Source organism: Erpetoichthys calabaricus, chromosome 12 (genome assembly GCF_900747795.2).
Source record: "Erpetoichthys calabaricus chromosome 12, fErpCal1.3, whole genome shotgun sequence".
Lineage (NCBI taxonomy): Eukaryota > Metazoa > Chordata > Cladistia > Polypteriformes > Polypteridae > Erpetoichthys > Erpetoichthys calabaricus.
This window is the reverse complement of record NC_041405.2, coordinates 4,101,809-4,126,884: the sequence shown is the minus strand read 5'-3', so window position 1 is coordinate 4,126,884 and position 25,076 is coordinate 4,101,809. Positions and strand designations below refer to the sequence as shown.

At 40.1% G+C, this 25,076-nt stretch overlaps 1 protein-coding gene across 1 annotated transcript in view; it reads left to right on the top strand.

Moving 5' to 3' along the window:
- kat8 (K(lysine) acetyltransferase 8) overlaps window positions 1-22,897 on the top strand; it is a 34,325-nt gene extending 11,428 nt beyond the window's left edge. Inside the window, exons 2-11 of the mRNA XM_028814907.2 lie at window positions 934-1,008; window positions 1,198-1,373; window positions 1,991-2,044; window positions 3,459-3,623; window positions 9,315-9,404; window positions 9,634-9,774; window positions 16,928-17,021; window positions 19,042-19,192; window positions 19,282-19,436; window positions 21,777-22,897. Coding sequence (XP_028670740.1) covers window positions 934-1,008; window positions 1,198-1,373; window positions 1,991-2,044; window positions 3,459-3,623; window positions 9,315-9,404; window positions 9,634-9,774; window positions 16,928-17,021; window positions 19,042-19,192; window positions 19,282-19,436; window positions 21,777-21,841 — 1,166 coding nt within the window. The 3' untranslated portion in view covers window positions 21,842-22,897. The remainder of the gene's footprint in view (window positions 1-933; window positions 1,009-1,197; window positions 1,374-1,990; window positions 2,045-3,458; window positions 3,624-9,314; window positions 9,405-9,633; window positions 9,775-16,927; window positions 17,022-19,041; window positions 19,193-19,281; window positions 19,437-21,776) is intronic.
- Window positions 22,898-25,076: the final 2,179 nt, after the last annotated feature.

Below are 25,076 nucleotides of genomic sequence, written 5' to 3'. Positions count from 1 at the left end.
TTTACACCGGATGCTCTTCCTGACATAACCTTCCCCATTTATCTGGGCTTGGGACCAGCACAAAGAAACGCACTGAATTGTGCATCCCCTGTGGCTGGGTCATTTTAAATTCTTCACTACAAAAGAAAAATAACCCAAGCTGATTTGTTTGTTGGCCAGACAATAAGAATGCTTAACACTTGGCATATCGAGGCCTACCCCTATTTAACTTTAGAGAATTGGTTGTGTTTGGTGTAGCAAGGATATTTTTCTGTTCTCTTTAAAACCACATAACTGAAGTAGACAGGCAGAAAACAATCATTACTTTAATGATATTAAATCTAGTATTTTTTCTTTTTAAAGGCATCTCCACAAAAGTATAAAAGGTTGTACCATCTATTGGTAATGAAAAATGCAATGAATATCATTAATATGAAACACATTTTCAAATCCACTTAATCCAATTCTTTGTCATAAAAGCCAAAGTTTTGATGCATTTCAGCAGATGTATTTTTATGTGAATTTTTTATTTTATATATTTTATATTTTTATTTTATATGAATTTCCCCTTGGGATTAATAAAGTATCCTGTATGTGTCTATTATATAGTGCCTTATGTATGTATGTATGTATGTATGTATGTATGTATGTATGTATGTATGTATGTATGTATGTATGTATGTATGTATGTATGTATGTATGTATGTATGTATGTATGTATGTATGTATGTATGTGATGGTGCATTGCAGATGTTAATAGGTGCTGCAGAAATTCCTATGCCAAAACCCACACAATCAATTTTATAGGCACACAGAGAAATGACACAATAACTGGAGGCAAAACAAAATATTCAGTTTCTAACAAGGAAGTGATATTGCCAGGGGCATTGGGGCCCTCTAGTGGGGAAAATGTATGTGAGCCATTCAAAATGTCTCCTCTTTCTTCTTTTGCAGATTCTGCAGAGGTGATCCAGTCCAGACTGAATGAGCAAGAGGGCCGGGAAGAGTTTTACGTGCATTATGTGGGCTGTAAGTCTGCAAAAACAGAAGTCTTATGCTTTATAACAACCTGGGAATTTTGGCAAAACTATTTGCAGTTCTTGTGAAAGTGGAATTTCTCTCTTTCACTTTTCCTAATTCACACAACCTGCCACATCTAGCCTCTTTTAACATGCAGCATTCAGCCCCACTGAGGTTCTTCTTCTTGCTCCCCTTTAGTTAACAGACGCCTGGATGAGTGGGTGGACAAGAATAGGCTGGCCCTCACAAAGACGGTGAAGGAGGCCGTGCAGAAGAACACAGATCAGTATATGAGCGAGCTGACTGAGCAGCCAGAGAGGAAGATCACAAGGAACCAGAAGCGCAAGCATGACGAGATTAACCACGTGCAGAAGGTGTGCAAAATGTGCCATTTCAATAAAACCTTTGTTAGAATCTCGGGGAGCCTTTCTGGTTAAGATTAGATGGTTTATCTTTCTAAATAAATAGTCATAAAGTGTTGGTTCTTATTTGTCTAAGGTGTGTTTTTAAGACATATTGGTAACTCTTATTTGGCCCTTTGGCACAAATATGCTATGATAGATTGACCGGCGCCCTGTTCAATCCCGACAGTATGTCCCATCTCTCCAGGACCCTGTAAATCATAAGTAGGTTAGCCGATTAGGCTGTGGGCACAATGTTTTCAGATGGATGATTGAGCCAAAAGTAAAAGCAAATACTTAATTGCCGTACTGATCTCTGTCGTTTGGAAATTGATTTGGTGAAGCTCATCTTAATGAAGGCTTTATCGACAACTGTCCTAAGTTGCTTCATCGGGAAACATTGAGTTCAATCCACTTAAGCTCTGCTGCCCTACCTTAGAATTGCATATTTTTGGTAAAGGTGACATGGGTATCTGTGTCAGACTGTGGGAAATATGACTTATTTAGTGGCAATTGTAAATAGATTTTTTTTATTATTAAAAGTGAGTGATCTTAATATTATGTGTTTGTACCTTCTCTACTTTTAACAGACATACGCAGAAATGGACCCAACGACCGCTGCCCTAGAGAAGGAGCATGAGGCGGTAAGTAATTGGTGGGCCCTCTCTGCTTTGTTCCATTTGCAGGGAAGCGGTAAGTTCATGCCCAGGTGAATTATTGATTCATATATAAAAACACTTTCATTCCTGTATGTCCTTTTGTTGGGAAGCATTTTTGTTAATCGCCCATCTCTTCACATTTACAGTATTTCATCAGTGGTTGCTGGCATCTTTTGTGTCTGTTTCTTGTGTTTGTCCGCTTGACTTGCTGGCTATGGGAACAGATTGAGTTATTGTTAGTTTAACACTGGGGATGGCTTGGTTATTAGCTTGGTTCCAAAGTCAGTTGTAGGAGTTTATTGATGGGTGGCTACTTGGATTTTTAGCTCTCGTATCTTTCAGTAAAATGGCTCATGATGTATCATACACATCATCTTTGTAATTTTCTAGTTTTGCAGGGTTCTTCAGTCTGATTTTTACAAGCAGCATGTCTTTTTTTTTTCTATGTGGTACTTTGCTGTATGAGTGCTGGTTTTGTATTATGTGGCTCGCAGTAAAGTGTGTCACACTTTCAGTCAAATTGTCTGCAATCTTTGCCATGTTTGTCTTCTTCTGTTCAATATTTAGGTAAAAAGTCGGTGTGTAGCTTAAATACTTGGTGCGCCTATGTCAGTGTGTCTGTTTAATCTATTCAAGTCTATCAGCTGTGTGTGGTAATGCAGCAAGATGGTTGACTTTTCCAATGCAAATATAATTAATCATTCAATTGAGAAGATTAGTTATGTTAAACTCTTACTAAGATTTACCCTGGGTGTGACGAGGATGGACAGGATTAGAAATGAGGACATTAGAGGGTCAGCTCAAGTTGGACGGTTGGGAGACAAAATCAGAGGGGCTGGATTGCGTTGATTTGGACATGTGCAGAGGAGAGATGAGGGGTATATTGGGAGAAGGGTGCTAAGGATAGAGCTGCCAGGAAAGAGGAGAAGGGGAAGGCCTAAGTGAAGGTTTATGGATATGGTGAGAGAGGACATGCAGGTGACGGGTGTGACAGAGCAAGATGGGGAGGACAGAAAGATATGGAAGAAGATGATCCACTGTGGTGACCCCTAACGGGAGCAGCCAAAAGACGAAAAAGAAGTTAAACTCTTAATGTAATCAAGCAACTTTTAATCATTAAGATCCCTAGAAACGAGCAATATAATTTTTAGCCTCATATTTTCAAAATGTGCTTATTAGAGTTAAACCGAGTTTGAGATGCTCCTTAAATTGACTCAATGGGGCACATGTCGCACACTTTGTCCCAGGTCACCTCTCCTATCCTCCTCCCGTTTTCCAAATGCCTACCTGACTGTTCCAGAATGACGGTGACACCGTTGGGCCATTTCTCTGTCATGTTGGGGTCCTTCTGCCTGCCTTCTTGGCTGTTCATTTTTTGTTTTTTCTCCTTTTTCTACAGATCACCAAGGTGAAATATGTCGACAAAATCCAAATTGGCCATTACGAGATCGATGCGTGGTACTTCTCACCGTTTCCAGAGGACTATGGCAAGCAGCCTAAACTCTGGATTTGCGAGTACTGCCTGAAATACATGAAGTTTGAAAAAACCTTCCGGTATCATTTGGTAAGTTTGCATACCAGCAGTAAAATGTTGCTGTTTGCAGAATGGCCACCTAATTTAAGAATCTGCTCAGTCTTGTTTTCAGCTCTAATGTTAGTCTCATGCATGTCAAACGTAACCAAAAGGCTGTTTGTTGTGTTAACATTTAGGGTGAAACTGGTGCTTGAATACGTTGATGCTTTTGAACTTAAAGTAGCCAAAGTTGGAACTTTCCCTTCACAGCTTTAGCAAAGGTTTATAATTGTCTTAGACTTATCTGGCCTACATAAATTAAGGGTACGTGAATTCCTGGAGCTCCTTTCCTGTGACTTAGCTAATCTACCTCAGGATTAAGGAAGAGCAGGTGAAGTCTTGCTGTCTGGTACCATATTGAGCTTATTGCATTCCTCATGTGGGCCAATGAAATTTAAACAGAGTTTAGCCAGGGTCCCATCTTGTTTCTCAAGTTTACCGTCTCTCTGTGCACCATGCTGGTCCACTTGTATTTAGGTAAGCCTTTTTTTGAGCATCTGCCTGCACTTATCCCAGGACCTCATAGCATAGATGGCACTTTTTATATGATATCTATATAGTTTCGGGTTAGTTAAGACACCACAATTAAAAATGAACTTATTCCAACCAGGGAGCTACAGGAAAAAAATCATTCCATAGCGTTTTGTTCTTATAGGTAGAAGATCAACTATTATTTTATTTGTACGTGGAGTCTTGAATACGTTATCTTGAGATTGATAAGGTTGTTTGCATTAACAAGTAGTGGACCTGATGAAGTGGCCATTATATACAGTAGGAGCCAGGTCCATGTTTGAGCCCCTAGGACTAACTTCACCTGGACTGGAGATCAAATGTGTGACACTCCTGACTTACTTGAGCTTTTCGTGACCTGGAATCCTTGTGTGACATTTTTCTCTTCTCTCTTTTTGTTTCAAACAGCTTGTGCACATTAATCATTCTTTGTTGTCACATTAGGTTACAGAACAAAGCCAAGTTACTTCATGTAGTGTTCAGTGGAATGCTGGCTTTCCAGCTTCTGTGAATAAGCCTGAAACGATAAATCCAATAATTTCATACTTCAGGGAAATGAGTCATCACTTTTATTAATGCATAAACCTTTAAAATGTAATAATTAGTCTTTTAATTAGCACATTTAAAGCTGAATAAAGTTCAATGTGCTTTACATAGGAAGATGATTACAATGACAATTGCCTTAAGATATATGTGTGGTTTTGGAGCACATAGATTAATATTTAAGCAAACACAATCATATTTTTCCCGAACGTGTTTACAGTGGATATAAAGAGTCAACAGACCTCTGCCAAAATCACAGACTTTGTGTGATAAAACCAAGATAAATCCTGTCAGAACCTGTTCCACCCTAATTGCAATCTATACAAAAAAGTCGAAAACAAATCAAACTCTTTAGCGGAAAAAGGAAAAGCAAATCCTACAAAAACCCGGTTACATTGGTTTGCAGTCCCCCTAAACTAATACTTAATTGACTCGCCTTTTAATTTTATTACTACACTGTCTGGACTTGATGATTTTTTGCCTGCTCCTCCTTGCTGATCTGTCAAATTCCGAGGGCATCTCCAGTGCACAGCTCTCTTCAGGTCACCCCACAGGTCTTGGTGGGCTTCTGCCGGGCCATTCCAGAACATGAATCCTCCTTTGATGGAGCCATTTTTTGTTGATTTTGATGTATTCTTTGGGTCCTCTTTAACTTCCTAGCAGATGCTTGAAGATTTTGTTCCAAAATTGATTGATACATGGAGCTCCTCACGATTCCATCCATCTTGACTAAAGCCCCAGTTGCTGTGGAAGAAAAGCATCTCCAAAGCCTGATGCCACCTCCACCATGTTTCACTGTGGGTCTCCTGGTATTCCTTTGATGACGTGCTGTATTATTTTTGTGCCAAACATACCTTTTGGAATTATGACCAGATATTTTAAAATGGTTTATAGGTGACTGGGTATACCTTTTTTTTTTTTTTTTTTTGCAAAGTTTATCCCGGCTTTAATGCTTTTCTTTGCGAGAAAAGGCTTTCATCATTCTACCCTAACCCACAATCCAGACATATGACGAATACGACTGATTGTTGTCACATGTAGGGAACAACCAGGACTTTAATGTTGCTGCAGGCCACTTGGTGGCCTCCCTGACCAGTTTTCTCCTTGTCTCATCAGTCTTGGAGGAACGTCCTGATCTTGGTAGAGTCACTGTTGAGCCATACTTTCTCCACTTGTTAATGACGGTCTTCGCTGTGCTGCATGGGATGTTTAGTGTTTTGAATACTTTTTTTGTAACCCTGTCCCGATTAATACCTTTCAATGATGAGTTCAATGGCCCCACAGCCTTCAGCAATTGAAGAATATGAAATTTTGTCTGTCTAGGCCAGGGGTCTCCAACCTTTTTTTCCCCCCTGAGAGCTACTTTTACAAAATGAAAATGGCAGAGAGCTCCTCGTGTTTTCTAACTTTTCTTCTCATAGCTTATTTCAACTCAAACAAACTGAATAAACTTGGTCTGCTTGACCATTTACAAAATGTTTGTGTCCACAACTCACATTTTGCATTAAAACATCACAAAAAAATATTTAGTTCACCTGCGAGTGCATTTTGTGTGCCTGTATGCATTTTCTAGTGTATCTCACACTACTGAATTAAAACATGAATGCTGTTAAAACAAAACAATGCAATTCCAAATCCACAGATGTGACTTATTCATTTGTCATTTTGCTCCATGTCACTGTGTCATTTTATTCACAGGTCCAGTCGCACGTGTGATGGGTTGTTTAGTCAGTCAGATAACTCAACAAGAGAGGCAGGTGTATGGTGGAGTGGAGCCACTCGGGTTCACTCATCTGGAGTCATTTCAATGTTCGTCTGTCAGTCTTGTTCTGAACTTTGACTTCATGACATTCATGTCAGACTCACAGAGGTATGGAGACCCAAACAAAGCAGACATTTTCAGAGCTCCTTGGTGAAGATTCTTCTAGTTTTCAGGCTCTACTAAACTCCAGAAATGCTGAGAATGCTGTGGAGACTTTAACTGCACATTATTTTGAAGGTTTACTAGTATATATAAACCCTATGTCTGTCCGCTTTTCACGAGAGAACTACTTAACGGATTGAGATTGGTTTTTTTTCTATAATTTGCTTGAACATACCGGTTGATTTTGCAACTTCTCTCATTTTGCTATGTATCATAGTTTGCTTGTGGTACCGATTTATTTGCGCGAATCTGAGAAACACGCAGTGGCCAGGGGGAGGGGCGTGCCTTCCTCACTCACTCACCGGCTTCGGCATGGTCCTTCACTCCGCTTAGCTAGAAAACAAGAGAAAAATTGAATTCAGCTTTATTTGATCTTTAAAATAAAGTGTTACTTAGGTCTGGATGATTTTGAGTCCGGATATTCTCTTAAGTGTATGCCACATTAAAAAGAGTGATTGCAATTCAGATTGTGGATTGTGATTTGACTTTTTGGAAAGGTCGGCCACCCCTAATTTGAATAATCAAGTTTTCTTATTTACGTAGGATTCATTAACCCTTTGGCGAGCTACTTGAAAAGGGATGTCGAGCTACCGGTAGCTCGTGAGCAACGTGTTGGAGACCCCTGGTCTAGGCCAACTAGCCACCAACTTGCTCCAGGGAATTTACATTTACATTTTCGGTTGTGAACTCTGATGATCCTGGAGTGAAAACACGTGTTGCCCACCAAGCCAATGATATGTTCCACAGAGTTGTTAGAGTGGCTCATTGGTTCATACCAATGACTATTGGTAATGCTGATTTTCACAAAATGTGTCAAACATACTTGAATGGCCACCATGTGCATAGCATGCAGCCAACTCAGCCCTCCTAAGCAAACGTGAAAGTAAAAGTTTCATAACTAGTTGTGTTAACATTTTTATGCTTAATTCAAATAAACCTATGAGAGAGCCAAACTGAAAGTGTGTTTTAGTATTTTTTACAATTTGCACAGGTGTCCCGAAACCTCTATCTGGCATAAAGCCGAGTTGGAACAAGCTGTGTTACTATACCCTCTGAAATTCTGCATGGACAATATTACACTATAGAAAGTTGTAAATTCCAGTGGTAATGACAGGAAAATGGTAATTAACAAATGAAACGAGACAGAACATTATTGCCATTAGAAGTGTACCAATTTCATTTAGAAAAACTGCAACAAGTAAAAATTGGTGAGTACAGTGGTGTCCTACACATTTCAAAGGCAATTGGAAACTTGAAGAAACTGATTGAAAGAGATCTGCCAGACACAAACTCACAACCCAATCAGAAGACAAGTTTCTGAAGGTTACCAGCTTGCATGATAAGCACAGCTTAACAGTGGTAGAGAAAGGCAAGTGCCAGTCTCTACTGTGAAGAAGAGACTTTCTGCTGCAGGTTTGATGGGGCGAGTGGCAGGAAGAAAGCCATTCCTTAAAGGTCAAAGTAAGGCCTTGAAATACCAGCTGTGGACTACTGCAAACTGGAAGAAAGTCTTCTGGACACATGAATCAAAATCTGAAATCTTCAGTTCATCACGCAGAGTGTTTGTACGCCTTCGAGTTGGTGACACCAACTGTCAAACATGGAAGAGGAAGTGTGGTGGTCTGGGGTTGTTTTGCTGGAGGCCGAGTTGGTGACTTGCACAGAGTGTCTCTCACTCTGAATCAAAAGGGTTACCACGGTTTGGCTGTTGTATTAGCAAAAGGTGGAAACTTAGGTGAATTCAAAATTTGAATACAATTTTGTACACTTAATGATTCCTTGACTTATTTTTTTTTTTTTTATTTGCGGTGGTTCATTTGTTCTGTGCCTTGATTTCATAAAGCATTAAGACATAAAACTGCTTGGATTTCCATAAAAACTGAAACATCTTCGGTGTTCTAAATCTATACTTATACATACACAGTTTATTTTTTATGTTATTTACCCTATGTGGTTTGTAGTGATTGCCATGAACGATTTTTAAGCTGTTTTCATGGAGAGTTAAATGTTTCTGTTTATGGAGACCATCACTGGACAAGAGCAAACAATATTAAAAAGCATCCATTAAAAAAGTATTGTGTTACTCTTTCTTGCAATGCATTAATTTTTAATTTTTTAAATTTTTTTTAAGTACTGTTAAGTACTTCTGGAAAATCGGACCAGTGCACAAACAGGAATTGCGCTTTTGAAATGAAAACCCACCTTGCGCCCTCATTGGTCCTGTGTCCTGTCTTCAATTCAGAAGCTTATTTGAACGTGCTTTCTGTTCATGGACTGGTCCCATTTTCCATAAGTGTTTACTTAAGAATATTCTGAGTTATGTCCATCATTGTCAGTATAGATGCCAATAACTTTCATTCTCCAAGTAATTTTTTGAATGGAGCATTCCTTTAATATTCCTCATTCTCAAAATATCATTAAGAAATGTTGATTTCAGTGCATTACGCTTATATTTTGTTGTGCTTTTTTGTTATGACACTTATTGTGTCTGGAGCATTTTCTATCAGAGTCATTTAAGCTGTTTGGGTGCGTAGTCTTTCTTTTAGCTATTTGAAAATCGGTTGCTCATAGTAATGTGCTGTTCTTTGACTCGTTTAGGTAAAGCTCCATGGAAAGAAGTTCCCCGAAGGCAGTTCTGTAGAGTAACTTATAGCAGAGTCCTTATGAGATTGTTGCTCATTCAGTTTTCTTTTTCTTCCTGGCAGACGCAGTGCCAATGGCGACAGCCCCCCGGCAAGGAGATTTACAGAAAGAGCAATATCTCTGTCTATGAAGTGGATGGAAGGGATCACAAGGTACTCCTTTTAACTGTTCACCTCTAAGTTATGGCCTCGAGAATTAAAAGGGCTTGTGGGAGATATGAGATGGGGATAAACTGGGATTCCATCACATTGCTGGCTCCTTATTTTCCACATTCTCGTGGCTACATTGCTGCCTTCTGTGCTTAGGAGAGCAAACATAATCGCTTTAAGAGCAGCGGTGAAGTCTGAAAGACATACTGAATCCTCCTCTCTTACCTTTTAGATATATTGTCAAAACCTGTGTCTTCTTGCAAAGCTATTCCTGGATCACAAGACCTTGTACTTTGATGTTGAACCCTTTGTTTTCTACATCCTCACGGAGGTGGATCGTCACGGTGCTCATATTGTTGGCTACTTTTCCAAGGTATGCAAAGTTATTCAAGAGCTGACATTTGCCTGGTGTTCTGCTGCACTTGTGATGTTATGTGTATGGATGTGTGTTTGTGTGTGTGATGCTGTAGTGTGTTTGACTTTCTGTTGTTAGGATTATGTTCCACGAAAAATGACAGCAATAAAGTCTTAAAGAGAGAGACTATGTTCATTGCACAGTAAGTCACATGCTTTAGAAGTGTTACATGAAGCATTCTACAGATAGTAATTTAGAAAGACTAAGTATTTAATTCAAGACAACCTCTTTTCGACCTTTTTTTGGCAACACATATTGTGTTGTTTAGGTTCTTCAGTTACTCTTTGTATGTTTGTGTATGTAGATATGTGTGTGTTTCTGTGTGTTCGTATCTATGTTTGTATATGTGTATATGTATGTATGTATGTATAATTTAATCTACAGGCAGCTTTATTGAATCTATTGTCAGTCATTTATCAAAGATCTTTGATAAATGAAGGCCTATTAATGTTGGATCAATATACCCATCTGTGAAAAAGCACATATTTTGTGTCCTTTGATTAATCAAACTCTTAATCTATTAGATGGGACGAAGGTACAGTCCTCCCCACTTGACCACATGTTGTGTCAGAGAACATCGGATTTTAGTTTAAAGATGCGGCCTGCCGAATTCCAGTTTGCTGCAGATGTTAACAAGAACATAAGCAATTCCAGTCATTTGAGTCTCGGTCAAAGAAGGCTAAGGTAAAGCTTGTCAGAAGCTTTGAAAGTCCCTGCATAGGTAACAGTTCTGGTGTTGGGCTATATGACGGCAGGCCATGGTGACCAAGAAAAAGAGGATAGACATCAAACCATGTGAGCGACCCAGGATGTTTGTTTCTATGCTTCATGCTTGCTTGTTTGATAATTAGAAAAAGCTATGTGGTAACGTCTTAGAAATGCTGTGAAACCAGTTCTGTCAGCAAATGTAAATTCACACCAAGTTGGTTAACTGTGCTGCTGAGTTCCTCTTGTTGGTCAGGTACAAGCTTATAGATCGATAGATCTTTATTGTCATTGTCACTTTTACAAAGGAACAATGGAATTGAAGTTGCAGTCGACTCGGTGTGAGGCATAAGAGTTAAAAAGACAAGAAGAGAGAAAATAATAACAAACCGAATAGTAATAAAAGTAGTTTACAAAGTATACGAATTGCACTTGTTATATGTACAAATTGCACTGGTTGACTTAAGGTCTATATTGCACATTGGGAGAATGATATGGAGCAGTTTTATTTGAGTTCAGGGCAATGATTGCTTTTGGATAAAAGCTGTTTTTAAGGCGGTTTGTCCTGGTTTTCATTGCTCTGTATCTCTTGCCTGATGGCAAAAGCTGGAAGAGGCAATGACCGGGATGTGATGAATCCTGTGAGATGTCTTATTGCTTTTTTTGTGGCATCGGGAGGTGTAGATTTGTTCCACAGTGGAGAGGGTACAGCCAGTTGTTCTCTCCGCTGTCCTGATGACCCTGTGGAGCGCTTTCCTATTTGCCGTACCACACACACAGTCCGTATGTGAGCACACTCTTGATGGAGCAGTGAGAAAAAGGAAGGAGCAGATTTATGGGGAGATGGTTCTTTCTGAGGATTCTCAGAAAATCCAGTCTCTGCTCCACCTTCTTCAGCAGCTCCTTGGTGTTAGTGCTCCACGTCAGGTCATCCTCCAGCTCAATGCCCAGAAACCTGAACCCCGGGACCCTCTCCACACAGGCCCCGCCAATGATGAGTGACTGGATGTCAGTTTTGTTTTTTCTAAAGTCAATAACAAGTTCCTTCGTTTTTGTGGTGTTGAGGAGCAGGTTATTGACTCTGCACCACCGTTCCTCCTCGTCCCTGTATGCCAGCTCACCCTCCTTGCCCGAGATGAGTCCGACCACCGTCATGTCATCCACAAACTTTATGATCTTGTTGCTATGTTGAGTGGGGACACAGTCATATGTGTAGAGGAGCGGGCTGAGCACACAACCCTGCAGCGTCCCGGTGTTGAGGCTGAGAGCAGTGGAGGTGTGGGGACACAGTCTGACCCTCTCGGAGCGACCAGACAGGAAGGCCAGTATCCAACTGCACGTGAGTGATTGCCTTAAAGGTGTCTCCTGTCTTTGTTGTCACTTCCGTAATCAGCTGCCAGGGTGACCCACCTTTCTCGCTAGTTACTGTCAGGACTGCACCGTCCTGTCTGTAAAGCAGTCAAATGAGATGGATATATTAGAGAAGGCAGTGTGCGGTGCAATCTGTTAATACCCTTACGTTAGTCAATTATTTGTGTAGTTTTGGTGCTTCAGTTACTGTACCTGAGTGCACTGTGACTTCTAAAGTCGGACTTGTGACTTACATGTGAAGCTCACTGTAGAATGGGGCAGCGAAACACCCTCAGCTGCTTGTCACACAAATTAAAAGATTAAATCAGTTAGGACTGTTGGGAGTAGGAGTGTCAGAAGGAATGAGAAGACAGTTAAATTAGAGTGAACCAAAAATAAACAATAGCGTAGGAGCTGGTCTGACTGGCTTATGGGTATGTGGCACACTTGTTCTATCTGAGGTGGTTGGAGGGTATGGCAGTGGGACTGTAGTGCAGCACTTCACACTCCAGTGTTGCTGTTTCATTAAGCTTCAGTTAACCTGCACTGTAAGTCCAGATATGTTAAGGTCATATTTAAATGTTAACAATGTAGAGTCTTGGAGTGGCAGAGCATGCTTGACTGACATTTTAGCTTTTATTTAGACATTCTGCTTTATCAAATACTTCTGTATAACTTAATAGTGACAAGTTAAGCAAAATGACACCTTTTATTGGCTAACTAAAAAAAGATTGCAATATGCAAGCTTTCGAGGCAACTCGGGGCCCTTCTTCAGGCGAGATGTAATCAAGGGTCCAGAGTTGCCTTGAAAGCTTGCATATTGTAATGTTTCCAATTAGCCAATAAAATGTCATTTTTCTTGACTTGTCACTACATTCATAATGGCTAACACAGTACAACACCCCAGTACTATAACTTAATAGAAATTTAAAATGGTAGGAGTTTTACATGTTATAGAAATTTGTTAAAATATTTACCAATAATCACTCCTGTACAGCGCATGCCACTCAGTACACTTGTTTACGTGCAGCTCTGAGATCTGCTTTGTAAAAACAAAACTATTACCAGCTTTGTGGATGTTATGCCAAGAATTCTACATTTGCAGGTAATTACCTTGCCAGGAGCCTTCATACACAATAGATGATGACTTGTGTTCTGTTTTCCCTTGGAACAAAGGATGTGTTTAGAATACAAATTGTTCTTAGATAGATAGATAGATAGATAGATACTTTATTAATCCCAATGGGAAATTCACATTATAAGTACACTTGTAAGTACCCCTGTGACCTGGGGTTAGATTAAGTCACTGTCCCTCTCAACTAAGGCAGGTTAGTGTGAGAAAAAGGCATCTGTCTTAAACAAAAAAAAACAATAAAAAACACCATTACCCCCAAAACTTAACGGGCAACTGGCCGACCTCTGTGAATCCAGTAAATCGACAGAGATTGTTCTAATAAGTATGATCTGTCCTGACGTCCTTAGAAAGCTTTCTTGACTGAGGTTTTACATAGTTTGAGAATACCTAATCTTCCTATTCGTTGCTCTGATGGTATAAAAGTCGGTGTTGAGCGTGCTTCATTGAACCATTGGTGCTACTGCAGTGCTGCTACTCTCCATGGGCTTAGAAAGTCATTATTGTCACACATACTGAGTACAGTGAAAGCCTAATTTGCATATGCTAATAAACATGTGAGAACATTCAGCAATAAATTGGTTCCTGGTCACAGTGCCTCAGGGTATTCAAGTTTAAAAGACCCCTCACCTCGCTATCCCCACTAGGGATAGGCACAAACTCCATATGAACATCTTTATATATAATACACCACTGTGGCTGTTCGTTTGTCTGTCCAGGATTTTAAATCACCTGTATTTCGCAAACTGTTTGAACTATTGACCTTAAATTTGCTACACATATACTACGTGACGTCTACTATCCGCTTTCAGGGTGTTGATTGACCTCTAAGGTTATTCCTCTTTATTTTATTGTAAAATCAACTCTCAGCAGGGCGGCACATGCGTACAGGCACCATTCTCATCCCTACCACCTTCGCCGTCACTTCTCCTACCTCTTAAATCGTTCTTGAGGCAGAGTGAAGACTTAAGTGAAAAATTAAAGAAAACGTACTAAACGTACCAAGTAATTGCAATGCAAACACGGACTTAATCAGTTTTAACATGAAAAGATGGAGAAGAAAGAAGAGAATAATAAATAATAATAATAATTCATTACATTTATATAGCGCTTTTCTCAGTACTCAAAGCGCTATCCACACAGGGAGGAACCGGGAAGCGAACCCACACGTACAGAGAAAGAAAGAGGAGGAAAACTGGGAATGCTCAAGTCAAGTGTATTCACTGCACGTTATCGTTACAGCAGTACGCCATTTCTAGTTATCAATAATAAATTAGGTAAAGGGGTTGAAGTAGGGAAAAAAAAATCTGTTCAGCATCACCTTCATTTTTTTGTTCATTAGTATATTATAATGAATGTAACAACTTGATGAGTGGAACATCACTTGTATGGGAAATCAACTTCTGATAGCACAGTTAACAAACCTCAGTTACACCTTTGTAAAACTTTGAAGTAAACTGATCCATTTTTCGTTTGTTTTTTGGACCATATAGGAAGCCCTTAATTCGGGTGTGGCGTTGTTTGATGCGTCTTGTTGTCTTTAGTGGCCACCACATTGTTGCTCACATTTATGTCGGGGTTAAAGCTGCTAAAATTGCTGATATTAGCCTTTACCAGACTATCCAGACTGCGCACTGGAGAGATTCTGAAGGACTGGAAAATGGCAAATATCATCCCATTATATAAAAAGGGTGACAGGGCAGATCCAAGCAACTATAGGCCAGTAAGCTTAACATGCATCACAGGAAAATTAATGGAAGGAATTAAGGATAAGATCGAGCAACACCTGGCAAGGACAGGAGTTATTCTAAGCTGTCAGCATGGGTTCAGAAGAGGGAGGTCGTGTTTTACTAACATGCTGGAATTCTATGAGGAGGCAACAAAAGGATACGATCAAAGTGGAACTTATGATATTATTTATCTGGACTTTCAGAAAGCATTTGATAAGGTGCCACATGAGAGGTTGGGCATCAAATTAAAAGAGGTGGGAGTTCAGGGTGATGTTTGTAGATGGGTGCAGAATTGACTCAGACACAGGAAGCAGAGGGTGATGGTGCGAGGAACCTCATCAGAACTGGCCGATGTTAAGAGTGGTGTTCCACAGGGGTCAGTGCTAGGGCCGCTGCTATTTTTAATATATATAAATGATTTAGATAGGAATAAAAGTAACAAACTGGTTAAGTTTGCAGATGATACCAAGATAGGTGGATTAGCAGATAATTTGGAATCCGTTATATCAAGAAGGACTTGGATAGCATACAGGCTTGGGCAGACTTGTGGACGATGAAATTTAATGTCAGTAAATGTAAAGTATTACACATTGGAAGTAAAAATGTTAGGTTTGAATACACAATGGGCGGTCGGAAAATCAAGAGTACACCTTATGAGAAGGATTTAGGAGTCATAGTGGACTCGAAGCTATCGACTTCCTGACAGTGTTCAGAAGCCATTAAGAAGGCTAACAGAATGTTAGGATATATAGCACGATGTGTGGAGTACAAGTCCAAGGAGGTTATGCTCAACCTTTTATAATGCACTGGTGAGGCCTCATCTTGAGTACTGTGTGCAGTTTTGGTCTCCAGGCTACAAAAAGGACATAGCAGCGCTGGAAAAGGTCCAGAGAAGAGAGACTAGGCTGATTTCAGGGCTACAGGGGTTGAATTATGAGGAAAGATTAAAAGAGCTGAGCCTTTACAGTTTAAGCAAAAGAAGATTAAGAGGTGACATGATTGAAGTGTTTAAAATTATGAAGGGAATTAGTGCAGTGAGTTCATCAAGAACACTGGGACACAGTTGGAAACTTGTTAAGGGTAAATTTCGCACAAACATTAGGAAGTTTTTCTTTACACAAAGAACGATAAAAACTTGGAATAAGCTACCAAGTAGTGTGGTAGACAGTAAGACGTTAGGGTCTTTCAAAACTCGACTTGATGTTTTCTTGGAAGAAATAAGTGGATAGTACTGGCGAGCTTTGTTGGGCTGAATGGCCTGTTCTCGTCTAGAGTGTTCTAATGTTCTCTCTGTAAGATTAGTTGCATTCGCCTCAACTGCAGTATTTATGGCATGTTCAAGCCATTGTTTTGGTGTATTTTTTTTTTATTTAGCTGTCAATGTCAGATTGTTTTTCGCAAAACCTTGTCTTTTGCATTATTTTCTTTTTTTGCTGCACCATGATGGTAATTTTGAATTAACATCCATTTTCTCTTTTGCTTTTTTGCCATGCGGTAAAACATCAAATGTTCAGACTCCTAAAGTGACCTATTAGACACCGGCTTAGATATTCAGGTCTGCTTAGACGCATTTAAAATTGTGAAAATCGAAGTGAACTAGGAGTACATGCTGGATAGCCGTGTTGGTGCCTGTACTGTCAGTCAAACCTTAGGCTTTTTCAGATGTGAAACTTTTTTTTTTCCTTTCTATGCGAAGGTCACAATCTGAACGGGACTCCCATGGTGTGCACCTAAGATACACTGATGGTAGATCTGGCCATGGAATAATGGAACCCAAACCCCCAGAATCCAACCTTATTCCTCCACCTCCTCACAAAATTTCATGATTCCATTTGTTTAGTGTTTCATGGACTTTGACAACTTTTTTTTTTTAATTGCTTCTGTGCATACACACTATAGACACTGAGTTTTGCGTCTCTATGTTTAATGTGGCTTGTTGAGAACATCCCATTCATTCTGAACACTTCAGGGAGTAGCATATCCCCTAGGAGCAGCTTTCAATGAAATTGGGTGTGTTTTAATAAAGCGGTTCTGACTGTTTTTGTTTTGTTGATTACATTTGACTTAATGTCTGTCATTTTGGTACTGAGTGTGCTTAATGGCCTAGTTAGAAGTTTCTAAGTTAGCTGCTTTTAATTTGTGTAGTGAAGTCATTCTACTGCAACCCAACCTCATATTTTTCCTTGTTTCACAGGAGAAAGAGTCTCCAGATGGCAACAATGTGGCATGCATTCTCACTTTGCCTCCCTACCAGAGGCGAGGGTATGGCAAATTTCTCATCGCCTTCAGTAAGTTTCAAGTTTAAATTTAAAATCAAGTGTACAGAGTACATTGCAGTTCTTCCCTATATGTCTCATCTTAACTATTGACAATTGTGCTTTACCGGCAACAGACGATGAATATCAAGACCGTACATTAACTGGAGTAGCAGACCTGAGTCTATGTACAGTAATCCCTCCTCCATCGCGGGGGTTGCGTTCCAGAGCCACCCGCGAAATAGGAAAATCCGCGAAGTAGAAACCATATGTTTATATGGTGATTTTTATATTGTCATGCTTGGGTCACAGATTTGCCCAGAAACACAGGAGGTTGTAGAGAGACAGGAACGTTATTCAAACACTGCAAACAAACATTTGTCTCTTTTTCAAAAGTTTAAACTGTGCTCCTTGACAAGACAGAGATGACAGTTCTGTCTCACAATTAAAAGAATGCAAACATATCTTCCTTTTCAAAGGAGTGCAAAGCAAGCAGTCAAAAAAAAAATCAATAGGGCTTTTTGGCTTTTAAGTATGCGAAGCACCGCCGGTACAAAGCTGTTGAAGGCGGCAGCTCACACCCCCTCTGTCAGGAGCAGGAAGAGAGAGAGAGAGAGCCACAGAAAATCAATACGTGCCCTTTGAGCTTTTAAGTATGCGAAGCTCCGTGCAGCCTGTCCTTCAGGAAGCAGCTGCACACAGCCCCCCTGCTCACACCCCCCTACGTCAGCGCAAGAGAGAGAGAGAGAGGAAGAGAGAAAGTAAGCTGGATAGCTTCTCAGCCATCTGCCAATGAAATCAACTGGGCAAACCAACTGAGGAAGCATGTACCAGAAATTAAAAGACCTATTGTCCGCAGAAACCCGCGAAGCAGCGAAAAATCCGCGATATATATTTAAATATGCTTACATATAAAATCCGCGATGGAGTGAAGCCGCGAAAGGCGAAGCGCGATATAGCGAGGGATCACTGTATATATACGCAGTGCAGTAGGTGAGTGTTTGGACAGTGACACTTTTAATACTAGTTTGGATCTCCAACCAAGCAAGCAAGCTTTCATTCACTTTTAGGCCCTTTATCGGAATAGTTGTGCCTGACTTGAACGATGTGTGTAACACATCTGGCCAAGGAATAACTAGGCAGCCAATTACATGTGAGAAGTGCTACAGCTCCTACACCATTCACCTTTTTTATGTAAATATCCTTGATTTAATTCTGAATGTCTACACCAAAAGCTTGTAGTTTGTTCTATTTCAGATGGAGAGAGCTACATTAATTGTAAGAGTCAATTGTTATTTAGGTTATGTTAAATTGATAGAAGTATTGTCTTAGTAATGTTAAACTGTTGGCCTATATATTAATGCATAGACTATGGGAGATTCTATTATATCCCCCACAAGCTAAACTGAACTGGAATATTCTAATTATTTCTTATCCCCCTTACTACAGATTAGTCCCAGTTCATAATCTGCCTTGCAGTTGGTGAGGCATGGAGGGCAAACAATTTTCAAACCGTATCCCGTAACATGTCGTATTGACCATATTGAATCTAGAACGTACTGAATGTATTAAGTAATGCATATGTAAGTTTGCCTTAGAGAAATAACAACCTTTAAGTATAGAAAGCAACTGAAGTTTGACAAGAAAAAGCTAAGCTTGTAGAAGAAACATTTTTTTCCTTTATTCATTCATCCTGCATTTGTAGTAATTTTTTTTTCTATTTTTGTGTGACGTTTGTTTGGTTTTTCACTAAGCCTTATTTAAAACAAACTTTACTGGACTGAGAAATTTCTTTTGTATGCATTTGACTCCTGCTGATCCTGCCTTACTAACTCAGTACCTGCTGGATTTCGAGACCCTGGAAAAGAGGCAGCTACATTAATATCAATTATTTCACTGTCCAAATGCTTATCAACTGCACTGTATTTAAGAAACACTTGGATAGCCATTAGCACAAGTAGCTACTGTTAATTTCTGTCACACTGTCCATTTTCTTCTGCTCTGAACTATTAGGCCAGATTCTGTGTCACTATCCCTGATGTCTGTTGTACAGGTTATGAGCTTTCAAAACTGGAAAGCACTGTGGGCTCTCCAGAGAAGCCTTTGTCTGATCTAGGCAAGCTAAGTTATAGAAGTTACTGGTCGTGGGTCCTGTTAGAGATACTGAGAGATTTCCGGGGGACACTGTCCATTAAAGATCTGAGGTAAGGCAGTCTGTTTCAACCCCTCCTTCAATGTAGACGGACTCCCACAGACCTTTTTGTTTAATTGCTGTTTTTTGGGGTTCTTGCAGCCAGATGACCAGCATTACCCAGAATGACATCATCAGCACTTTGCAGTCCCTAAACATGGTGAAATACTGGAAAGGTCAGCATGTTATCTGTGTCACCCCAAAACTGGTAGAGGAGCACCTCAAAAGTGCCCAGTATAAGAAGCCGCCAATTACAGGTAACGCATGCTAGCGAAAGCGGGTCAGTGAATCTGGTTAGTTGATTTCCCTTGTTTAATGAGATTAATTATGGGTTGTGCACATATATTTATTACCTCCTTTGGTTTATTCATTTGTCTTATTTATCAATGTGCATGCTTATTAATAATAAACATTCTCAAACCAGCACAATCCAATTCAGTCACATAGGGCTGGAGCCTGTCCTGGCAGCATTGGGCACTAGGCAGGAGACAACTCTGGATACGGTGCCAGTTTTTGTAAAAACTAAAATCTGTACATCATCTTTCACATTTGCCTATTTTACCATATACTGTCTATTTAGTGAGTATAGAAAAAAAAATCCTTCGAAATATTTTTTTTTTTTTTGCTTTACAACCTTAAATGAAAACATAAACTAATATTTCTTCCTAGCTTTACTTTCTCAATGCAATCTATAACATCCAAGTGAAAGATATCACAGCTACAGTTTAGAAAAATTATAAAAAAATCAAAAACAAGACCTACTGAGATTAATAAAGGATCACCACCACCCCCCATCTGTCAATGTCATTTTCCTTTAATGACATCCTTGAGTCTCTTGGGATACTTCTCTATCAGCTTTGCACATCTAGATTGAGCCCACTCTTCTTTACAGTTTAACTGTTCAAGTTCGGTCAAATTAGATCCTGAGTGGGCCACACCAGGACATTCACTTTTTTTCACCTTCAGCCACTGGGTGGTCAGTTTTTCTGTGTGCTCTGGCTTGTTGTTGTGTTGAAAGTGAACATTCTGCCCATCTTCAACTTTCTTGTAGAGGGTAGCAGTTTTTCCTCTAGAATTTAACGGTATTTTGCCCCATCCATTTTTCCTTCTACCCTAACGAGAGCCCCAGGCCCTGCGGCAGAGAAACACCCCCAACAACAGGATGCTACCACCTCCGTGCTTTACTGTAGGTATGGTGTGTTGTGGATGGTGAGCTGCATTAGTGTATCATTTGATATTGATGTCAGATAGTTCGATTTTGGCCTCATCTGACCATAAGACCTTTTTCCACTTGGCATCAGTCTTCAAGGTGCATTCTGGTAAAGCTCAAACGAGTCTTAATGTGGCCTTTCTTGAAAAGTGGCTTTTTCCTTGTGACCCTCCCGAACAAGCCACAATTGTGGAGCGCTTGTGAAATTATTGTCACATGCACACCATTAATGACCACTGTTTGCCCTCAAATCATGGAACTCCTTCAAAGTGGCCTGTCTTACCAGTTTCCTCCTTGCTCTTCCATCCAGTTTGGAGGATCCATGGAGGGTCCTAGTAGTACCAAACACTTGCCACTTCTTTATGATGGACTTTACTGAGCTCCTTGGGATTGACTAAGCCTTTGAGATTTTTTTGTCTCCATCTCCTGCCTTATGTCTGTCCACAACTCTATCCCTGAGATCTTTTGAAAGTGGCTTGCCACCCATAGTCAGTTGTTTGCTGTCAGTTGCACTACCAAGCAAAGGAATGAATGCTCCAAGAAAGCTTCACTAATCACACGGATTACAATACCAAGGTCTGCAGTAGAAATGGTGGGCACTTACACCTGATTGAGTTTAGGAGGTAGGGTGATCCTTTATTAATCTCAGAATTTCTTGTTTTTGATTTTTTTAAAATTCTGATGAACTGTAGCTATGATATCTTTCATTTGGAATGTTATAGATTGCATTGAGTAAAAAAGCTGGAAAAAATATTAGTTTGTGTGCTTTCATTTAAGGCTGTAAAGCAAAAAAAAAAAAAAATAGGGATATTTCAAAGGGGGGTATTCTTTTCTGTGAGATGGGGTCTGCCCAGGATTTGCTTCTGCCTTGCACCAGTGCCGCCAGTTGCCGAAAACTCTGAAATAGATAAGCGAGTTGGAGAGTGTTATGTTTAATTTACTTAATTGCTTTGCTTATTTATTTATAAATGTGTTAAATTTGCTATATTTTAACAATGTATCTATGCTCATTTATTTGTTTTTCTTTACATGTGAATTGCCTAATCAGATTTTGTTTGTGTGTTCTATTTTTTCATACTTCTATTTGCTCCATCTTCTTTTTTTTCTCACTAATCACTGTATTTGTGGATACGTTTCACATTGTGAAGCCCACTTAATCCAATTTTGGGGTCCAGTGCCTGTCCTAGTAGCATTGCTTGCTAGCCAGGAAACAGTCCAAAATATGGCCACGGTTCATCTCAGGGCTTAACCCGTGGCCACGATTATGAGGACCTCATAATCCAATCACTTGTAGCGACAGGCAGTGTGTACAATGGGCAGGGTCTTAGTCAAGGAGAACTTGTGACCGACACTACATTTTTTTTTTTTTCACTCCTTTGTTTTGCAGTGGATGGAATGTGTTTGAAATGGGCCCCTCCGAAACACAAGCAAGCAAAATTCTCCAAGAAGTAAGGTCCTACCAGTCAACGGAAACGCAATCAAATAACACATCCTGTATGAGGTGGAGGGATGTCCCATCACAGGACTGTGGCGGCGACAATGGCAGCGGGCGGCGCAGACGTACAGTATAGTGAGGCACTTCTTGCAAGCGCCACAGTAGCCTCGTGCCCCGAAGTTGATGCTGTTGGAATGCTAGGCATCTGTAGGCTCATTCGCCGCTTTTTACTTTTTATGACGTTTATTTAGTATTTTCCTCTGTGAGTGAGGCCTTCCTGAGTGTTGGGTTACCGTACTGACAGAATGTTTTCCACCAGTAAGTCAAATCAAACATGCATTACAAATAATTAAATAAACCAAGGTATGTAAGGTGGTAATGACTGACAACAGTTGCACACAACAGTATGTGATACCCGCGTGTGGCAACATTTACTGTTAGATGATCCATCCCTCATTGTGATATGTGTGATGTCATGGTTGTCACCTCTTCTCCTTACCGTTGACACTTCAGCCTAGAGGCCTGAGGTGATGTAAGGCACTTTGTTTTCCCGACACTGACCTCGTGAGTCTGGCCTGCCTCCGTAGCGCGTAATCTAATCCTGAAGAAGGTGAGCCCCGCATCGTCCCACTTCTAAAACTGTGTGGTATTCAAACTGAGGATAGGAGGTGGGGTGGGCCAAAAGCCAGTTCTGTGCACTGTAGGCATTTCATACTACACCATCTTCCTGCGGTCACTTGTGTGTCCAGCCTGAATCACTTTATTGGTCTTGTACCTCATTTAATTTAGTCGAAGGGGTCACCCTTTATTAGGTGAGGTCATCCTAGTGTTCAAAACTGGCAAATAAATGGCAATCGGGGAGTGTTTGTCCTACAGATAGAGGGCTCCTTGGGAACTTTTTTTTATTTATTTATTTATTTTTTTGTAATTTTTTTTCTCCTGGCAGTGAGCTTAATATTTGCATTTTCTTTACTTTAGTGGAAACAGATTGTCATAGTGAACACTGTGGGGTCACCCCTTTTCTGTATCCTTGAGAAAAGAAGAAAATTTAATGCAACAATAAATAGATTTAATCGAAACATTCTGGTTGTTTTAAATGGAGAATTGTGTAATTATGGGTTTTGTACAAAGCAGCTTACCTCCACACTTGTCCATTCCATGCGAACATGCTTCATGGTGGGGGTGCTATGTTTGTGATTATGTGCAGAATAACGTGTGGTAATTGGGTGATGGCCAGAAAGCTCCATTTTGAAAAGAAAGATGGGTGGGAATGGAGTTAGGAGAGGAGCAAGGCAAACACCTTTGCTTTCCAAGAGGAACATCATGTAAAGAATCATCAGAAATGCCCTCAAGCCTTTTGGAATAATGACAGACAAAAGTCCAACACTTTGGACAATGTGGAGTCCACTGAAGGCGAGGTTTGACATTAAGAACATCCGACCTACAATTAAACATGGTAATGGTATTGGGGATACTGTGAAGACTTTATTGAGGAAGCCATGAATTGTGCACCTTTCCAGAATATTCTGAAGGAGAATGTCCAGTGTACGGTCTGTGACCTGAAGTTGTGAAGTGCCTTTGGGTTACACAGTCGGACAAGGAGCAAAAACACAATCAAGTCAGCAACTGAATGCTTGGGAAGATGCACAGTGAAAGTTTTGAATTGGCCTGGTCATAGGTCCTGACTTGAACCAACTGCTAGAATGAGCAGTTAAATCAGCTCTGCAAAGAATAGTGGGCTAAACTTCAATACGTGGACTGATATGAGTGATGCAAGTATTGAAAAGATGGCGTAATTAATTACTTTTTTTACACAGGTGATAGGGGTGTTTGGATAAACCAAGTAGCCATTTTTAAACAGTGTTGTGTGTTCACTGATGTCCAGATAATTTGCCCCCAACACGTTTCACCTCCGGTGATTTTCACCACCCACACACATTTCGCCACCACTATGTTTTGCCCCAGTATTTATGTACATATCTATAATTGCAATTAAAAATTTAATCGGCAATGTACGAACAATCACGTGGAGGGATGGCACAGGGGATTTCAGGAAACTTGTGCTACATTATTCCCAAATATTTACAGATTCATTGATGCTTTAAAAAAACAACAAGGTTTGCACAATTTCGAACTTTCACAACTAATTGTCGGTAATCCAGGCAATCAGAGAAACGAAATATGCTGCTATTTCTGCTAGAATCAAAGGACTAGGCCAAAATTTTGAAAATCGCAATGTAATCGATTACCTTAGAGAGGCATCACATACAACATTTGACTTCTAATCAATAATTTTATAAACAAATTATTTTTTGTGAACATTAAAATTAGAGATATTCAGTACATAATTGTATTTCACATGTTTTTTCGCAATGGCATGTGATATTATTTTTTGTAAAATCGTTTGGATTTGTTTAATCGAAATAAAAATGTACAGTGCATCCGGAAAGTATTCCCAGCGCATCACTTTTTCCATATTTTATGTTACAGCCTTATTCCAAAATGGATTAAATTCATTTTTTACCTCAGAATTCTACACACAACACCCCATAATGACAACGTGAAAAACGTTTACTTGAGATTTTTGCAAATTTATTAAAAATAAAAAAACTGAGAAAGCCCATGTCCATAAGTATTCACAGCCTTTGCTCAATACTTTGTCAATGCACCTTTGGCAGCAATTCCAGCCTCAAGTCTTGTTGAATATGATGCCACAAGCTTGGCACACCTATCCTTGGCCAGTTTGGCCCATTCCTCTTTGCAGCATCTCTCAAGCTCCAACAGGTTGGATGGGAAGCGTCGGTGCACAGCCATTTTAAGATCTCTCCAGAGATATTCGATCGGATTCAAGTCCGGGCTCTGGCTGGGCCACTCAAGGACATTCACAGAGTTGTCCTGAAGCCACTCCTTTGATATCTTGGCTGTGTGCTTAGGGTCGTTGTCCTGCTGAAAGATGAACCGTCGCCCCAGTCTGAGGTCAAGAGCGCTCTGGAGCAGGTTTTCATCCAGGATGTCTCTGTACATTGCTGCAGTCATCTTTCCCTTTATCCTGACTAGTCTCCCAGTCCTTGCCGCTGAAAAACATCCCCACAGCATGATGCTGCCACCACCATGCTTCACTGTAGGGATGGTGCCACGTTTCCTCCAAACGTGACGCCTGGCATTCACACCAAAGAGTTCAATCTTTGTCTCCTCAGACCAGAGAATTTTCTTTCTCATGGTCTGAGAGTCCTTCAGGTGCCTTTTAGCAAA